We start from the raw sequence: 19,351 nt of genomic DNA on the forward strand, positions 1-19,351 counted from the left end.
GATGCACGGAAGGGATGGCAGTAGCAAGTATTGTACAATGATTACCCTTGACGTGCAAAACGCGTTCAACTCTGCAAGTTGGAACCTTATAAGGAGATCATCGGCGACGATTGGTGCACACAGTTACTTAACTGCGCTAGTCGAGAGCTACTCAACAGACAGGAGGCTCTGGTACGACATAGCCAATGGAACCAAAGAATACATTGCCTCCGTAGGTGTTCCATAGTGCTCTGTGTTGAAACCGCTATTGTGGAACTTCATGTATAATGATGTCTTCAATGTCCCAGTAGCCAACGAGGTAACAATAGCGGGTTCCGCCGTTGACATAGCGGTGATTGTTGTTGCAAGAGATCTGGCGGATATGGCATTGTATTCATCCCAGGCAATCACTGCTATGAAGATGTGGCTGAAAGATGCAGGTATTGCACTCACGGAGGATAAAACAGAGGCGGTGCTTATCCCGAAGCAGCGTAATGAAACCACTGCCCGTATCAGAAAGAGGAAGCATATCATCACTTTAAAGCCAGCAATTGAATACCTTGGAGTGATGATAGATGTGAGGCTGAATTTCAGGCAGTACTTACAAAATGTTTGCACCAAGGCGTCCAATGTTACCATGACCCTAGCAAGGATGATGCCAAGTGTTGGAGGCCCTCGATGCACTCGTAGACTGTTTATAGCTACATTGGTGAGTTCTGTACTGCGTTAAGCAACGCCAATTTGGACAACTGGATTGCATATGAAAGACCGCACTAAGAGTGTCCTGTGGTTATTGAACCATCTCAGACGAAGCGGCCTTTGTAGTAGCCGGAATGATGACAATCGACATTTTGGCCGATGAGATAGCACGTATCTATGATGGACCCAATTCTTCCTCTGATTGGCAAATGAAAAACGTCGAAAAGGAGGAATCCTTAAGCAGGTGGCAGCAATGGTAGGAACAGGCAGAAAAGGGTCGATGGACCCAGAGATTGATTACCAGCATCCAGGTGTAGACGCAGAGAACGCATGATAAATGACAATCTCAGACAGTTTCTCACGGGACATGGCGGTTACTGTAAATACCTCTGTAAGTTTAAACTGGACAGTCCACCCAACTGTCCCAGCTGCGATGGTATTGCGGGCCACCCGGAGTTTTCTTCACTTGTCCTAGATTTCCTGAGGAAGGGCGGAGTCTAGAGGAGACATTGGGTGGAACACTAGCACCGGAAAATATAATTGGAAAAATGCTTGCATGCCAGGAGAGCTGGAATGCATTCAGTGCAGATTAAGAGAGGCAAAGGAGGCGAGAATGGCGCGGTTGCGAATGCAATCGATGGGCGAAGGGAGAGGCCACGTCGCGACGAAATACTTTGTAGTGGTCCCGCGGGGAAGAGGACAGGTACCAGTGTCTTCGGAAAAAAGACAGACAGACAGACAGATAGTATACCGATTTTAATAAGGTTTTGTTTCACACAATACCTTAAAAATTAGCAAATGCATTGGAAAGTTTTGAATTTTTCCCGCGATCAAACTACCCTTCCAAAGCGCACTTTTTTGGACAGCACTGTACACGCGTATCTACGTAGTTACTTTCATATTATCTGGTCTACAGCGCGCACTCTCAATAGGAGATATTATACGAATATTAATATAAGTAATCTGGATTTACTACGCATTCGTTTTAAAACAACTGCGGCCACTGGTCGTATCTCCGCCATTGTTCAATTCTCGAAGATACTCCAACCATAAATCCTGGACGAAAACGAAGATACTAAGGTACGTGCAGTGCAGAATTTTTTATTCGGGCAGTCCCTAATCTTTAATACAATTTCACAATAAATTCGAATATGATCCCAGTTGGTGCAAATAATTGAAAAGTGAATTCATGGCCACCGGGTTGAGGGGAAGATTGCCTTGCCGTGCTATGGCAGAGAATGTAGGACTCCATGGGGGCAGGATGCGAAAGAGCGCTGCCTTTATTAAGCTCTAGTCTAAGGACCACAGAATGTTGTGTATCTTTCAGTTCTTTGTGCAAAGATGTTGATATTCTGCGGTCCAGTTTCGAGAAAGTGAAATGTGATAGTGGTGGTGACATGGAGTCATGCCATTTTCCAGCTTTTCTTTGTTGTGTAAAGTATATGACTTGATCGAAGTGCAACTTTCTGGGGAAGATACTTCGCTAGGCAACAAATTACTGTTCTGATTTCCTAATCTCCCAAAAGTTTTCATGCAATTGTTTTCCCAAAAGACTGTGGATATTAAAAAACACAATCTTGGTGTGCCTAACGTCCGTTGTTGGGTATTTGTGCATTTCTGCAGCTTTCACTGCCACGTAATTGGTGACACATTGTTCGGGCTCAGAGACTGCCATAAGGTCAGTTAGGTCTGACTGACATCCAACATGTTCTGCTTCTCGTTGATGAATGGTTAGTCACCGTTACGTAAAGAGCTGTTCGTCGCCGCGCCTGCAGTTTCTGCAAATCTGGTAATTGCACTTAAACAGGAACATGGGAATCTGAACTCTTTCCCGGAGAGAGGAAGAAGTGGATGATCGCTAACATCCAAAATGTTAGCAGAATATGAGATTCAAAACGGACTCCGCCAGCGTTTTATCTTGTCACCAATATTATTTCTTCTTGTTTTCGGTTTAGAGAACGTGCAGGCGTTCAAGGGTTTATGGCCTCAAAAACCTCGACTACGTTAATGACATCTGCCTGCTCTCTCACCGGGTCATGGACCTTCCCCAAATGGCTCTGGATTTGCAAAGAGAGGCAGGTAGAGAAGAAGCCGTTTGCTTTTCTCAGGCTAGGGGTACAGGCGTTAAACTTGTTAAAAAACTATAATCATTGACGTTACAATGTGCAATAACCCAGTGGATGACGATGACAAAAGTACTATCCTGAATCGCCGGAATCGCCTTGAAGGGAGACCAATCCCAGAAAGTCGATAAGTTGACGAAATTGTCGGTGAACTTGTGGCGGCGTATCGGAGACGCGAACCTAAGCACCAACATGAATTCGCCTTCGCCGCTGCATTCAATGGCCGCAGAAACAGCTGACGGACTAACATAAAACTGGGGCGAAAAATTTCAGGAATGACAGTTTTTTGGGTTAACAGAGTCGAGTCACGTCCGCTAATGGGAAAGAAAGAAAATAGAAACTTAATGCTAACGGATTGAACATATAGGAAGTTAAAATATATTCCGGTGATGTTATTATTAACATAAAAGTGTTTAAATTAAAAGACGCTAAAGCGGTGACCCTGTTTCGTTAAAGGCGCCTAATCGAAACAAGCATTTTCGTGCGGACAAAGGAAAAATTCCGCGAATTAACCCGGCACTTTGAATTGCACCCACCTTGCTCCACCTCACTGCACGTGGGACTTTTTTTAGTCAATACTGCCGACATTTCCTCAGCCAGATGCTACCCTACCTGTGTTCGTTAGTGCCTCTGATACTACGGTAGGTGACGCTCTGCACCAAGGGGTAAATGAAATCTGGCAACCGTTGAGCTTCTTTTCAAAACAGCTCAACCCAGCTCAACGCAACAGCAGCGCCTACGATCGTGAACTACTCGCCGCGTACCTCGCTATAAAATACTTCCGTTGCTTTCTTGAGGGCAGGCCGTTCACTATGTTCACTGACCACAAGCCCCTTATATTTGGACTTAGATAAAAGTCCGACAAAGCGTCCCGTCGCCAGCTTAGGCTCTTGAGTTATATCAGCCAGTTTACTTTTGATATCCAACATGTGTCTGGTAAAGACAATGTTGCTGTAGACCCTTTATCTCGAATTTAGGAGGTCACAGTCCCGGCCTCGATCGATTATACGGCAATCGCCGAGGCACAAAAAGACGACGCAGAGCTTCTGAGCCTGAAGGCAAGTTCCAATTATAAATTCAAGAAGTTTCCTATTTTCGGCTCAAACTTTTATTTACTCTGCGGAATCTGAAATAAGGGACCCAGGCCATTCATTGCGGCCGATTTTCGCACGCTTCACGATCTTGCCCCCAGGCATCAGGACGACGAACCGGTTAGTCACCGAAAAATATTTCTTTCCATCCATAAACAAGGACGTAAATTCTTGAGCCAGACAGTGCATCGCATGGCAGAAGTGCAAAATCAACAAGCTTGTTTTAAAAGAAGTAGATATGTTCCCTCGATCAACCACGCGCTTTCACACCATCCATCTCGACATCATCGGCTCTTTCCGAGATTCGCACGGATTCAAATATTGCCTCACAATCGACAGGCTTACGCGGTGGCCTGAGGCAATACCTCTGTCTGTCATTACGGCGCAATAATGTGCCGAGGCACTCTGTCGAGAATGGATTCCGCGCTTTGGTGTTCCAGCCGTCATCATCGCGGACCAAGAAATGCAATTCCAATTTACTCTTTTCGCGGAGTTAGGAAAGCTCCTTGGCTTTAAACGGCATAGGACCACTCTATACCATCCACAGTCCAATGGTATGCTGGAACGTTGGCACCGGACGCTGAAGGCCGCTCTAATGGCCTGCGATGATTCGTCGTGGTCGCGGTCCTTGCCTTTCATGCTCCTCGGCCTCCGTACAGCCCAGCATGAGGAGTTCGCGACCTTTGAGATGAATCTAATCCCAAAATAAATTGATAATTACGGCCCGGTATTAGGGAAATCCCCAAACTATGCACAAACTTTTCAAATACGCATATCTCGATTACTCTGATTACGTGAGCATGTCTGACTCAGGGAGTCTGAGTCACAGGCAAATCCAGGTAGTAACAGTAACGAATAAAAAAATGCGAGGGGAGGTCTGATTACTGACGTACACGAATTATTTTGACCCTAGAACCCATCTTTCGAGAACGACTACTTCCTGATGTTTTTTCTGCGGAATCGGTGTTTTCTATTCCGTAACGATTTACCAATCGCTGCGTCTTTAATGCTGAATTGCGCAGCCACCGCGTTTGTGAGTTCGTCAATAGTGGTTGCTTATCTCAGTAATAGGTTTCTTATCATATCAGAAAAAATTGAAGCAACTTATCAAGAAGGTTTAGGGGCCCTGTCGTGCAAAGCTCAGATTAAGTAGGACTTTTGGAGATAAGTAAGAAAATTGCGCTTTAGTAATATTCACGTTTGTTAGCGGTTCGAAAGCTAATTAAATAGTTTTGTCAGGCTTTCGCCTTTGGTGCACATTGCGCGCGCTACAACACATGTGTCAGTATATTCATACCTACCCATGACACAATTTGCCCACAGACGTGCAATCTATCTGCAACCAAAACCATTCTCGAGAACTATAACTCGCTGAAACACCCTATTCAAACACGCGGTTCAAAGGCAGTATGTACCCCAGCGTGGTAGGACGTATGGAACGGTATACTACGATAAAAAACGAGAAATGCATTCTGATTTACCACTTATAGTTCTGCTACCATCCTACTGTCACTACCATATGGTAACCGTCGGACAATGCATCTGCAACTAATGAGAGAGGGTACCAGCGGGTTCTCCTTGCGCCGGAGAATAAGGTCTTACGCCACGCCTGGCTGTAGTTATAAAAAACTGTGGGAGGGTTACTACGAAATTAAACCTAAGAAGTACAACGTATGCGTCACACGACATTCGAATACGATTCGGATTATTGACTTTAGGGTGACGTTTGCAGCGTTCTGCTACCTGAGGTACTTAAGGTGAAGCCTCAAGAATTCGGAGTCAATTTCGACAATAAGCTCGGCTTCGACACTCAACGCCTCGAAGTCACCAATCTAGGAGCAAAATTGTCCGGCTTTATACTTCGCTCCTCCTCTGATTTTGACCCCATCCAACCTTCCTTAGCTCTACCCCTCCCGCCTCGGCTTTCTGAACCTCCCTTCCTACAACAGCCTAGATCCTATCAAGATTTATGCAGATTTTTTAAACTTTCCTCGGGTCTGATGGACTGCTTTGCAGTTGATGACGTCACCAGCCGAGAAAAATTCCTTTCGAAAGGAGTTTTAAAATTCCAAGACCACCAACCCTAGGCTCACAATAAGCGTCAGCGGATGCGAACCCCAAACGTCCCTGAACGTGGATATGGAAGTGGAATTAGTATCGGAAGGAAGTAACTTCCATAAGCTAAGTGAGTAAGTTGGGAAATTGGTCGATATGCTCGAGGATGAAAAAAGGCGTTCCATTCTCTCTGCGGCAAGCGATGAAAAAACTGTTGAAATATGGACAACAGTTGCACCATCTATTCATCGACTTTAAAGTCGCCTATGACCATGAGAGAATTCGGTAACCCGACGAAATTCATAAGACTGACTAGGCTGACCCTGACCAATGTGCGAGGTCAGATAAAAGCAGCAGGATCGCTCTCAAGACCGTTCGACATCAACAACGGTCTACGACAAGAGGGTGCCCTATCATGCGTTCTCTTTAATCTGGTCCTCGAGAAAGTAATTCGTGATGCCAAGGTAAATGCAAGAGGTACGATCATCTTTAAGTCCACCCAACTACTGGCCTATGCTGACGATATCGACATCATGGGAAGAACGAACCCAGACGTACAAACCGCTTTCATCCAGATCGAGCGGGCGGCGAATGGCGCGAGATCTTGGGCTGCATATCAATGAAGGCAAAACAAAATATATGGTGGCAACGTCAGCACCGAAGACGAATCAACCAACAGCATCAAACCGCACTGGTCAAACGGGAAGAATAAAGATAGGAGAATACAACTTTTCTCCTATCTAGAGTCGAAAATCACAACCGATAATAGCTACAATGATGAAATCCACGCACGGTTGTTGTCAGCCAACAGAGCCTCTTTCAGTTTACAAAAACTGTTTCGCTCGAAACACCATAAGGTCAAAGCCCTTATTGTACAAGACCATGATCTTACCAGTCCTCATGTATTCCTCGGAAACTTGGGTTCTTAACAAGAAGAATTGCGAACTCTTGGCCGCGTTCGAGAGAAGAAGCCTCCAAAGCCCCCTACATGGACGATTTCGTAACCTACATAACGACGAAATCTATGAGCGATACCATGACCGGTGGACATCGGCGCAAAACCGGGATGTCTGGAGTTCCTTATTAAGGCAGGCCTAGACCGGATACCGGTTGTTGCGCCGTTGATGATGATGATGAGAAGTAGATTCTTCATAAATGCGAATCTAAGATTTCAGGCGATTCTCAATTATTCTCGGGAATTATGACGTCAGCATCTTATTTGCATAGCTTTAGAAGGAGTAAATTCCCGCGAAATTGCTAAGTTTGAACTGCTATAACTTTGGCGTTAATGGTCAGATTTTCATGAAATTTGGCATGTGCGTGCGAAATATGGTCCTCCATGCTGGTTCTAGGCTAGGTTCCTAGTCCTAGGATGAATTCAAGGGGGGTCAGTAGTTGGTAATATACTATTAGTAAGTTTGTTTGAGCAGATATTGGAATGGGACATATTTTGAGACCGGTTTTCAGGTTGGGTAGTTTCCGAAAATGAGCCCTGTCTCACTTTAAGTGCGCACATTTTGACTCCTTACTCGAGCACTTTGCAATTCATTTCATGCAAAACTAATGTCAGTTTTGGAAAGTACAAATTGAGACCGTTCAATTGATGCCCTAGGCGACTTTATCCGGTGAAAAAAATTTTTGAATCCCCCCTTTGCATGTATGGGGAGCCCCCCTTAAACTCAACCTAAATTTATGCCACTCGCTGTATGCGTGGGATTTTATAGTTCCCACCTGTCCATCAAATTTCGTTTGGATCGGACAGACAGACATTGAATCGATTTTAATAAAGTTTTGTTTTACACAAAACCTTAAAAACAAAACTAAAATCTCCCCATGGACCCCGCCATTCATATAAGTTCACTTTATATGATGATGACGTCATACATGTCTTGAAGAGCAACTAATTTACGTGAAATATGTCTGGTGTAGGCGCATGCCATCACTCCATCAGAGGCAGGGTATGCCGCGTCTCCTTTTTAGACTTAGATGTTGCCTTTATTTTTTCAGATTTTTGGTTGGCATAGCTGAGTGATGCCTCACTTTAAACTTGCACATTTTGACCCCTTACTTCCCTATTTTACAACTTGCACTTGCACGGGTGTATTAGGAGAAAACAAAATTTACATCCCCCTTTGCTTGTTTGGAGACCTGCAGTCAGCCGCCCGCAAACACTGAAACCGTACTGAATTGTGCCGTCGAAATGCGCTCGCACTCCTTTACTCGTATGCCAACCATCCTCAGAAATGTGAGAAGGGGTTCCTGTTGAACATTTCAGTCCCTGACGTGTCCTTGCCGTGTACTGGGAGCTGGTTGTTGATTTGTTTGTTTGTATTACTGGAACACTTGCTAAACAAACGAAAAACATTTAGAATAATTTGCTTAGACGAGATCACTCCAGCAGCTCTGACCAAAATAATACAAATGTGATGTTTGTCTAAAGTTTTTCTGATTTATTTTTCCTTTGCCTTCCAGCAATATCCACCCTTTTGAGTTCTCAACCACAGAATTCGGATTTCTAATTCTGGTAAAATTCTGCTATGTTAAAATTCACACACATTCGCACATTATGTCGCAACCAACACCACCGAAGCAATCCAAATGTACTGAGAGCGATAACCAGTTTCTTCCGGAAGATTTTGACAATAAACACACTCCCAGCTCTGGACTGAAACCAACTCAACATGGGGTCGACTACCAGTTGCTTTTACTCTGTCTGTGCCTCTGGCGAGTTTTGAAAAACAAAATCTCAGACTTCCTTTTAGCAACGGAACTACCAGAAGCGGCGAAATTTGACGATGTTGTTGTTAAGTACAAACACGAAGACACGACAGTCCTTCGTTTCCTGCAGGCCAAGCACAAGGAAGCACCCTGTCCAACTGATTCAATTCATAAGATCACCCTTACAGACTTACTCACTCCAGATGAAGGCAAGGAATTTAGCTTGTTGAAATATTTTCGGTCATTCGTGAAGATCCTGGAAAAACGTTCTCAAAATCCAGTCCCCGCCTTTTTGGAGGGAGCAGACATTCAGGAGTTCATACTGTCAACAAACATTGATCTCGCTGAGGAAGTGGAACAATATTTTGAAGTGGATCAGGAAGATTCCTTAGAAGAAGACAAGGTATTAGGAGTTCCAACTGGGCAAACCAGGAAACTCAAAATAAAAGAAGCTGACAATGAACTGACACGCCAACTGGAAATTCTTTTCTACATCTCCTCCGATTTTAATGAACTAGTCGAAAAACTCGCCGATTGTTTGCTACTTCAACAAAGATTCGACGGAAATTCACGGATTTTCAAAGAATACTATTATCCTCTCGTGAAACATGTGTTCGAATTCGAATCGAATCAGGTGGCTAAACTTTCAGATGGTTTCAAAGGGGCTAACAGTCAACGCACAGCCGAGGTGGAAGAATTCAGGAAAGCATTTATAAAAGAGGTAGCATTCCGGATGATATTGAGGGAGATAAATAAGTCAACTTCAAAAGGAAACAGATATCCCCAAAGTGACACCAATAGGAAGAGGAAGCTCCATACAAATGATTCTCAACTTTCAACTGAAGAATTGAAAGGACTCGTTGACCAATCAAAGACTGCAGTCTATTCAGCCCTGCGTCGAGATGCGACTTTGCTCAACGAAGTAGTTGACGATAAGACTATGGAAATTTGGGATGATTTCGTGAACGGCACTGAAAAATTGAGCCGGAAAGCTCAGTTATTCCGGAAGAGGCTGATTGATGAAGTGATGGACAGACATGATGGAAACATGACCGAAATCGTGTTTAATAAAGTATCGGATGTGACATTCCCAGTCAGTAAAGGATATGCTAATCGCTTTCAGCCTAAAAGTAACCCTAAAATTGAAGACGTCCAAGTGTTTGTAGAGGACATTGCAGATTTGATTGACAAGTGTACAGGTGACACTATTGAAATCACCGACGTGGTTGGAACTGAACAGTTCAGGAGAAACATCATCGAGTTAGCTGGCCACGCCATAGTGAAAGTATCCTCGCGATTTCAATTTAGTGGAAACTTTATTAGAGATCGTAGAGGTCGTTCACTGGCAAATGGTCTAATCGAATTTCGGAAGGCGCTATTTGAGCGGTTGAAGAAAAAAAAGTTCGACTGCATCGATAAATATAGTTTGAATATCAAACTAAAAGGTTTCACCAGTTGTGAAGAGGCCGCGCTGCATACAACTCTTCCCAGTCCAGTAAAGAAGGAATCTATTGAGGACTTCTACGAAAATTTCCGTTTGATTGTGAGTTATCCGAATCGCTACGAACTTCGCCAACTACTAGAAGCTGAAGTCAAGGCTGAGAATCAACTTTTGAACAGCAAAGCTTTTGTCGATTCTTTTGTTCAACAAATTTCTCAGTGGATGACGGACCGACTTGGAACTTTCTATACTCCGAAAAAGGCTGAAGAACTGTTAAGACGAATAGATGAAAATCTATCCTGTTACGAGTTAGATGGAATAAATCAGTCCTTCTACTTGGCCTTGCCTACCAAATACAAGTTCAAATGTGAGGACCTTATGACATTAGTTAAGGATTTTCTAGAACAAACTCAGTCGAGTGTTCTGTTGCTTCGTTCTGAAAATTTGACTCTATGTTGCGTTCGATTAATGCAGGCATTTTGGAGTCTACAGAAGAAGGATGCAAATGGTGAACTACCGTCTTATTTACGTCGGTTCGGCTATCTTTTTATGACAATTAAGCATTTGTTAGATGAGTCGTTTTCCGGAAAACTAGGCAAAAGAAATCAGGATAAGGATCAGTGGAATCTAAGGGTGGTGGAATGTTGGACTGAAAACTTACCTGGGGCTGCGAAATTTGAAACAGTGCTGAATTTACTCTTCGAAAGTTCAGATTCACCTTCGGTAGCAAGGAAAGTTATTTTCATTGTGAAGGAAGATATGTCACGGAAGCTAGAATCAGCACTGGGTTCCTATTTTACAAAACAAGGAAATACACATATTAAACCCTCTACATTTGAGTTGAAGACAACTTTCAGTCAACTGGAAGCGCCCTCACAGGATGAGCTGTTGAAGAGAGGGCAGGTCAAATTGAACGGCCACGATTGCCAATTAGGGAACATAGTTAACCAGGACACCGGAGATCTAATTGATGAGACAGCATTGGCCAAGCTGATTACAGAATGTAATGATGATACTGGTATAGTTTGCATTGGGAGCACAACTCAGCAATTCGAGGGTATCTTTGACCCTGACTGCTATATAATGCGTGATATAGCGCCAGTCGTTATTGGTACTGCATCTTATAAAAGGGAAGAAGATACTGAAGGTAGCAGCTACTATCTATCTAAAAAGGAAGGAGAAAAGGATCTCCTAATAGTCGCTCATTCAAGAAGCGAATTTGATAAAATAAGAACCCGTCTAAAGGAGAATCAAAAATATTCTCCCCCGGAACCTATCCACTGGGTTCAGAAACATTCTAGTTCATGGAGAGAAACAGATTTCATATGGCGCGATTCTATCGGATCGATTTCCAGCTTGAACAAACATCGAAAAAGGGATACAGATGATTATTTACTTAGAGAACAAAAGTTCTTGGAGTCTGTGAGGGATAGGAAAATTGTCGTTCTGCAGGGAGTTCCAGGTATGGGTAAATCGATGCTACTTCGAAACTTTTTCATTCAAATGACGGATAATTCTCAACTTCTCTGGAAAATATATATCAAGCTGAACCTTTACACTGACTTTTTGGACAAAAGACAAAATTTTTTCAAGGAAAAGCAAAATGAAGCCGGGGATCGAGTCGATACGGAGACGCCATCGTCTAAGTGTAGCGAATTTTTGTTTGAATTACTTCAGTCTACCGAACACTCCAAGCTCAAAACACAATTCGAGATTAACCTCTTGCATTCAGCGTTCAAAAGCGAAGCGGATACGACGCCAATTACTAGGAAAATGAAACTAGTGTTATTCATGGATGGATTTGATGAAATCAGCCCCGATTATAAGGAAATTGTGTTAAGCTTCCTACGGTTATGGAAGGCCTGTTCCCATGCTTCTCAAATATTCATCACTACACGGCCTAGCTATCGTGAGTATCTTGAGCGAAAATTACAAACTTTTAGTTTCGAGTTGCGTGGCTTGACTTGGGATGACCAAAAGTCTTTGCTCATAAAATTAATAAGGAAGTCAAAGATCCAAATAAACGCGTTTTCTTTGATGATCGAACCCATTGTCTGCAATGAGGTTCCACTTCACCTAAAAATGTTCGTTGATATTTTGGCATGCACGGATCAAAAGCAAATTCAACAGAGCGTCAACGATGATGACCTCTCTACACTTTATGAGGCGTACGTTAAAAGGAAATACGAGTTATATCAGGAGGAAAAGATGCTCACCGATTTGACGAATGTAGCTTCTAAGCAAGAATTCCAGTACGCATATAATATTTTCCTAAATAACCATACGAATTTGGCCCTCTGGGCGCTTTTTTCGGAGAAGAATCTTAAGAGAATTGTAAGTTCATTCGAGAAATTTAAGGAGAACGTCTGTAGTCTCCTGGAAGACATTGAGGCGGGCAAGTTTAAATATGGAATCGTGCATGGTGTTTCCTATGGGAAACCCGAGTTCGTCCATCGCACATTCGCGGAGTATTTAGCAGCTCGGTTTTTCATTTCCCAGATTAAATCAAACAATAAATTGGAACAAGGCTTCCTGGATTTTTTCATATTAATCTTGACTGAATCCTCTTATGAAGTAAGAAGGTTTTACAATGGGATGATCGGAAAGATACACTGGAATTATGGTCATTTCAAAAATATGAAACCATCTCATATTGCAGAGAGTCTCATTTGCTTCTACAATTACGACCTTTGGGGATTGTTTTCGTTTTTTGGAAAAATTTTCAAAACTTACTGTCCCGAAGATGTATACGCGGACCGATTTCGGATAAGAAACTCCGTACGTCCAGATGAGGATTTGACTTGGGAAATGGCTTTTACCTATCTACTTGATTCTTGTTTGTTAAGTGAAACCAATTTGGTCCTTCTTCATTTCTTGATGAAGTGGAGAACCGCAAGCGTTTTTAGGAGTTTACCACCACATGATTACCCTGTGGGAAATGAATACAAAGTAGAATATGACCCTAAATCTGAACGCTTGGAATTCATATTTGATGGAAAGCGTAAATTCTTACCAGCCTGGTTAATACAGCAGGAAGGCTTCACTATCTGTGATTATTATAAAAATTTGAAAATGAATGCTGTATCTATAACACTCAACATAACATAATCACAGAACAAAATGTATTATATTTTTATATTTAATATAAACGTGATGGAACAAATTCAGATGGTTCTTTGTTTCTTTTGGTTAATACAACAAATATTCGGGAATTTATGAATAACGTCCATTAAAATTGTATCTCAAATATTTAGTTAGGACACTCAATTACAGATGGCAGATATCGATAAGGACTTTTGAAACGAAGGTAGGGTTCCTAGAACATTCAACGAGGTGCCAAATTGTCTGAGGTCTCAATAAACACTGATGTTAAAAGGGTTTCCTATCGTGAAATATATATTTGAAAAACGATGGGAATCTACTTTTAGAAGTATTTAGCGATACGTACAGAAATCTGAAGTTCATCCCAAGTGCAATTCTACCGAAGTTCTTCTGTGCTAACCACACTGAGGAAGTTGCGGAGTCCCTTCGGTCACTTCAGTCTGTCTGACGTAAATGACAAAACTTGATATTTCCTTTGTCCAAGAAATATGATTGTGAAATTACCAGATATTACGATGACGCAAGCGAAGCAGAAGAGAAAAATAGAAAAATACCGGCTCAACCGCGGGTGCTCCGATCAAAAGGGAAATGCTCGATGGATCATATCCTCACCCGATGCCTCACAAGTCAATCAGGTGCGGCTTTTGCGCTACCCTCCCTGCTATCTCCCAGCCAGTGAGGGTACCCTTTTCACCACATTATACAGTTATTATTTCATCAGACTCGTGTAGTTTGACGATGAAACGGACTGAGGAAATGGACCTCTTTGTCATCCGCTCCTAATTGCAAAGAATGGTAAAGACAACATCATAACGCATTTTGTTACAGTTAAGCCCTTGAGTGTTTAACGTAGGTACCTGTTGTGGAGACTTAATCCTACGGTCCTCTTCAGACACGAATTGAATTTGTGACCACAATCAGAGCCCCGCTGAGACAAGCAACAACGGTACCAGTCTATACCAAGTCCATGGCTTAGCATTCATACTGGTGGATGCAAGAATTACCTAAATCTCTACCGAACTAAGGAGTACTGCCTGAACACCACGCTGAGGCCCGAAGGTCTCTTCTCGCTTGAGCACAACCACAACTACCATGAAACTCCCACTAGGGGAGCTAACCGCAAACAACCGAGCTGTACTCACACAGAGTTCACCCGAAGTATGAGAGTCCAGGGGCTATCCCGGTTCCCATGCTACCAGTATACCCCTGGTAAGGTTTCGTGACCAATTTATCACTTCAAATGAGTCCCCGTGCAGACTCGGGTCTGACCGCCCTGATTAGGCCTTTGGAACATTCGCCTACTGCATCACGGCCGGCAAGCCAAAGTGAATACAGCGTCTCCCAGTGCCACCACTATGGAGGCTCTTCTCGGCCACTTGGTTTTGATTTGGCCAACAGGGTTTCTGCCCCATCTTCCTCACCGCCACCTCTGAGCACCCGCATTTTGTTACAGCGAAAAGTCGTTGAGTATTGCATGTGACTGTGCAGTGGGCCTTAGTTCAGAATGGCTCTATCGTTCAATGTAAAAAAGATCGTGGCCGGCATCAGGTGGTGTGTCATCACAGAAACTAATGGGCGTTGTCGACAGACGCTTTGGAACTCACAACACCACACCGCACTCGGGAAACCGATTCGATACTCACCGGAATACTCTTCTTCACTGTCAGGCTGAAATCTCCCCTGAGGTTCAGGGTGAATTCCAAAGAGGGTGTTTTAAATTTTCGGAAACAAAGGCATTGCACAGACTAGCCATTCGGGGGTTCTACGCACCTCCAGCAAATCCAAGAACTTTACCTCGAATTGGTGGTACACAGTATAAATCAGATAATTAGTCGGGCAGAGGAGTTTCTACCGTTGTTCATTCTCCTTACATTTACTTTATTATGCTGGTTTCAAGTGATTCATTTCTACATTGAAAGATAAACATACTGATATAAAGATATCTGATTCGATTTGAAAACTGAGATAAGATTATGCTGAGAAATGATAATGTCCGGATAGCTCAGTGGTTAGAGCACTGGGTTGTCATACGGAAGGCCGCAGTTCAAAACTCGCTGGTGGCAGTGGGATTTGTATCGTGACTTGACGTCGGATGCCAGTCGACTCAGCTATGAATGAGTACCTGAGTCCAATCAGGGTAATAATCTCGGGCGATTGTTGCGCCAACGATTATTATTATTATTAATGATAAGAATTGCGTTTTGGACAAAGAACTGGAATAGGAAACGCAGTTAAACATTACAATAAATATATTTTTATAGGAAACAATTGAAATAATTGCTTATTTGGTGAAATAAATAAGAACGGATGTGAATAATTAGTTTCCTACCTGGACTTGAAGAAAGATGGTCTGATCATTTTTGTTACGCCTGAAAAAAAGTCTCCCTTTCGCATTCAGTCAATGAAACACCACCGGATCGACCAACAACATTTGTATCTTAATCTATCATCTACTACCTAAGGCATCAGATCCATAGGACTTTACTGTCTTACCACTCACCTTGCACCGGCCTTCGTTCACCATCGAATTAAATGTTCAGACAAATCTTGGCAAGTGAATTTTCGTTAGCGCGAATTACGTGGCTATACCATCGAAGACGCCTCTCTCGCCCAAACATAGGCAATAAATAGTCCTTTTCGATTTGTGCTGATGTTTAATGGCCCACAAAAAAAGATGCATTTTTCGGGGAATCTCACATAACAAACTTTGACTAGGGCGTCCACCTCAGTGGACGCGGCAGGACGTGCCCCGGTCCTGTGGCAACGTCTCTTCACCCATGGACGGCGTCAGAACGTAAAAGTTAATCCGAGCAAAATGAATACGTGTCTGCTCGCTAAATGTTGACACCCTAACTAGAAAGACCGGGGAACTCGCAAGAGCCCTTCAGAAAAAGCGGACTGATATCTACGCTCTGCAAGAAACCCGATAGTCTGATGCCAAAAGCTGCGACATTGAACGCCGTAAAAACAGCTATAAACTTCTCTATTTTGGTAGCCCATACAATTAATACGGTATTGGTATTTTCATCTCACAGGATTTCTGTGATGCCATCAAAGAAGTTGAATGATTCGAAGATCGGCTGATGAAGCTCACCATGATGTCAGCTGATCGCACTATTCACTTCTTCGCCGTGTATACACTACAGACAAGTCGACCTAATGCCAAGAAAGATGGCCTTCTGCAACGGCCCTGCTAATGGTAATATTATCATTGCCGACGGCCTTAATGGTCACGTGTCACAGGTGCCATGAGGGCAAGGGGTTTGGAGCGCCTAGTGAGGGTGGCGAGCATATAATCGATTTTGCAGATTCCCATGACCTTGTATTTATGAATACACGGTTCAGTGGGAACAGTGAAACGCAAATCGACATTTTACCAGTCACTAATTGCAAAGTCGTTCCCTACGAGATGATCGCACCTCAACATCGACCGTTGATTGCCGTCCTGCGAATTAATCCACCGATAATGACAAAACTCTGTTTAACGACCCTCGATAGATGGCGATTCTCTACTTCCATAATCATTCCCGACATTTGGAGCATTTCCACCTGTGGTGCTCAGAGGTAGCGGGGAGGAAGACGGGGCGACAACCCTGTCGGCTGAACCAAAACCAAGTGGCCGAGGAGAACCTCCATAGTGGTGGCATCGGGAGACGCTGTTTCGCATTGACTTGCCGGCCGCGATGCAGTAGGCGAATGCTCCAAAGTTCTAATTAAGGCGATCAGACCCGAGTCTCCACGGGAACTCATCTGAAGTGGCAACAGTCGCGAAACCTTGCCAGGGGTATACTAACCGGGATAGCCCCTGAATTCACATACTTCAGGTGACCTCCTGCTGTATGTGCGTTCAGCTCGGTTGTTTGCGGTTGGCCCCCTAGTAGGAGCTTCATGAGGGCTGTGGTTGCGTTCAAGCGCACAGAGACCTTCGAGTCTTAGCGTGGTGTTGCGTTTCAACACGGGTGTCGTACTTCTTAGGTCGGTAGAGATTTAGGTAGGTCTTGCATCCACCAGTATCAATGCTGAGCCATGCATTCGGTATAGATTGGTACCGTCGTAACTTGCTGCGGCGGGGCTCTGATTCTGGTCACAAAATCAATCCGTGTCTTAAGAGCACCGCGGGATTAGGTCCACGAGACAGGTACTCACGTAGAACACCATGACGTAACTGTCAGTTCAACTGCAGTTGAGGAATAAATAAAATGAATGAAATCGAGAAAAGCGATGAGCTGGCATCAAACACTGTGGCTCAGTGAATTGTTTAATCGGATTATTCAGGAAGGTAGAACACCATCTAAGACTGGCAGGAAAGTACCACATTTCCAATATGGAAAAAGAAGCAGCAGAATGTTCAAATTGTTCGTTCGGTTCACCCTGTCACATAGCGCTCCTGTCCTACCAAGAGGCATGAAGGACACGGTGGATTTCACTACCAATGTGACAAGCAGCCGACACCCATATTTTCGCCCTGCGATATTACTAATAATACTGGCATGAAACAAGTTAATTTTTGCTCTCTTCCCACGTAACGTTCAAGTGCTCCTTCAGGCTCAGCTAGGCATCTATCATTACCCCCACTTATCTAATAATCGACTTTGAAACGACCTCGTGATTACCAACATTATTGTTTTTCTTGCGATTAGTAATAAGGACCACACCGTTTTTCGTCCACCAGGTGCAGCTTTACCATTCATAATCATGCTTTGATGGCATGAATAGTTTTGCTTTGATAAAGCTCCACGTGGTCGGATAATTGGCAACTACAAGCACTGACGGGTCGTCTACATAACCAATCAACATTGGCTTTTTTGCAATGCGAAAAGCACTCCGTGATACATTTTGTCCCACAGCGGGAGCTCAAATATGGAGTCTTGGGGCCTTACTATCACAACGTATCCGTTTCGTACCAGAAAAGTCTCTTGGAAGGTAACTCTCATTTATTGGAGCTAAGTAACAAGAGGCAACCTGTTTAGTCAGCGAGCGCTTATTCTAAACATAGTTCTTCTTTTCCTCTTTTTCTTCAGCCTTTGTCCCGTTCACAAGCAGGGTCGGCTTATTCTAAACATAGTTGACCGAATTAAAGACATTCCTGACAGTTAGTGCCATCACTGCACATGCTTACCAATGAATGGTACCTCTCTAAGCAAATCCACAATCATCGGTATCGTATCGACCGTAGAACTGTAACTCCGAGGTACCTAGCTTCATGAATGGGAATAGCTTGTTGTATATAACCTTCTCCAAAATCTTACCCATGGTATCTCAAGAACTGATAAGGCCATATGAAGAAGGTACGCCAGACAGTTTTTGGGTACTTGAGTATCAAATACTTTCGTTTCTCCCTAGAAGGCAGGCCGTTCACAATGTTCACGGACCAAAAGCCTCTAGCGTATGCTTTTAAACAAAAGCCCGACAAAGCGTCCCCTCGTCAGCTTCGACACCTGAACAAGGCGCAAGAAGATGACGCAGTACTTCAGAGCCTCAAGTCCAACCCCAAATACAAATTTCGGGAGTTACCTATCTTCGGCTGAAACCTCACTATTTTCTGCGAAGACTCGGAGAAGAGACCTCAGCCATACATTGCGACCACTTTTCGCAAGAAAGGGTTCCATGCAGTTCACGATTTGGCGCACCCAGACATCAGGACAACGAATCGGTTAGTTAGCGGAAAATATTTCTGGCCCACTATGAACAAGGACATCAGCCAGAGAGTGCATTGCGTGCTAGAAGTGTAAAGTCACCAGGCATGTAAAAAAAGAAGTGGGCTCATTCCCCCGTACTACCAAGCGGTTCCACACTATACACTTCGACATCGTACGCCCTTTGCGAGACTCGCACGGTTTCAAGTATTGCCTCACAATCATCGACAGGTTCACGCGGTGGCCTGAAGCAATACCTCTGGCTGATATTACAGCACAATCTTGTACCCAAGCCCTCTGTCGAGAGTGGGTGCCGCGCTTGTAGTCCCGGCAGTGATAATCACTTATCAGGGAATGCAGTTTGAGTCTACTCTTTCCTCGGAGCTAGGCAAACTCCTGGGATTAAAACGCCGTAAGACCACTGCATACCACCCGCAATCCAATGGGATGCTAGAATGTTGGCACCGGACGCTGAAATCTGCCATCATGGCCCTCGACGATCCGTTC

At 43.7% G+C, this 19,351-nt stretch overlaps 2 protein-coding genes across 3 annotated transcripts in view; one reads left to right on the forward strand and one right to left on the reverse strand.

Moving 5' to 3' along the window:
• Positions 1-19,351, reverse strand: part of LOC119654509 (TWiK family of potassium channels protein 7) — a 644,233-nt gene that overhangs the window by 422,730 nt on the left and 202,152 nt on the right. The gene's annotated exons all lie outside the window — the stretch shown is intronic.
• LOC119654505 lies at positions 1,660-13,269 on the forward strand. The gene is made up of 2 exons (XM_038059940.1): positions 1,660-1,758; positions 8,420-13,269. The coding sequence occupies exon 2, from the start codon at positions 8,514-8,516 to the stop codon at positions 13,212-13,214; it is 4,701 nt and encodes a 1,566-aa protein (XP_037915868.1). The 5' UTR covers positions 1,660-1,758; positions 8,420-8,513; the 3' UTR covers positions 13,215-13,269.

This window comes from Hermetia illucens, chromosome 4 (genome assembly GCF_905115235.1).
Source record: "Hermetia illucens chromosome 4, iHerIll2.2.curated.20191125, whole genome shotgun sequence".
Classification (NCBI taxonomy): Eukaryota; Metazoa; Arthropoda; class Insecta; order Diptera; family Stratiomyidae; genus Hermetia; species Hermetia illucens.

What these genes read in the sequence shown, in the direction of transcription:
- LOC119654505 (XM_038059940.1), top strand. Translation starts at nt 8,514, where the DNA reads ATGTCGCAACCAACACCACCGAAGCAATCCAAATGTACTGAGAGCGAT.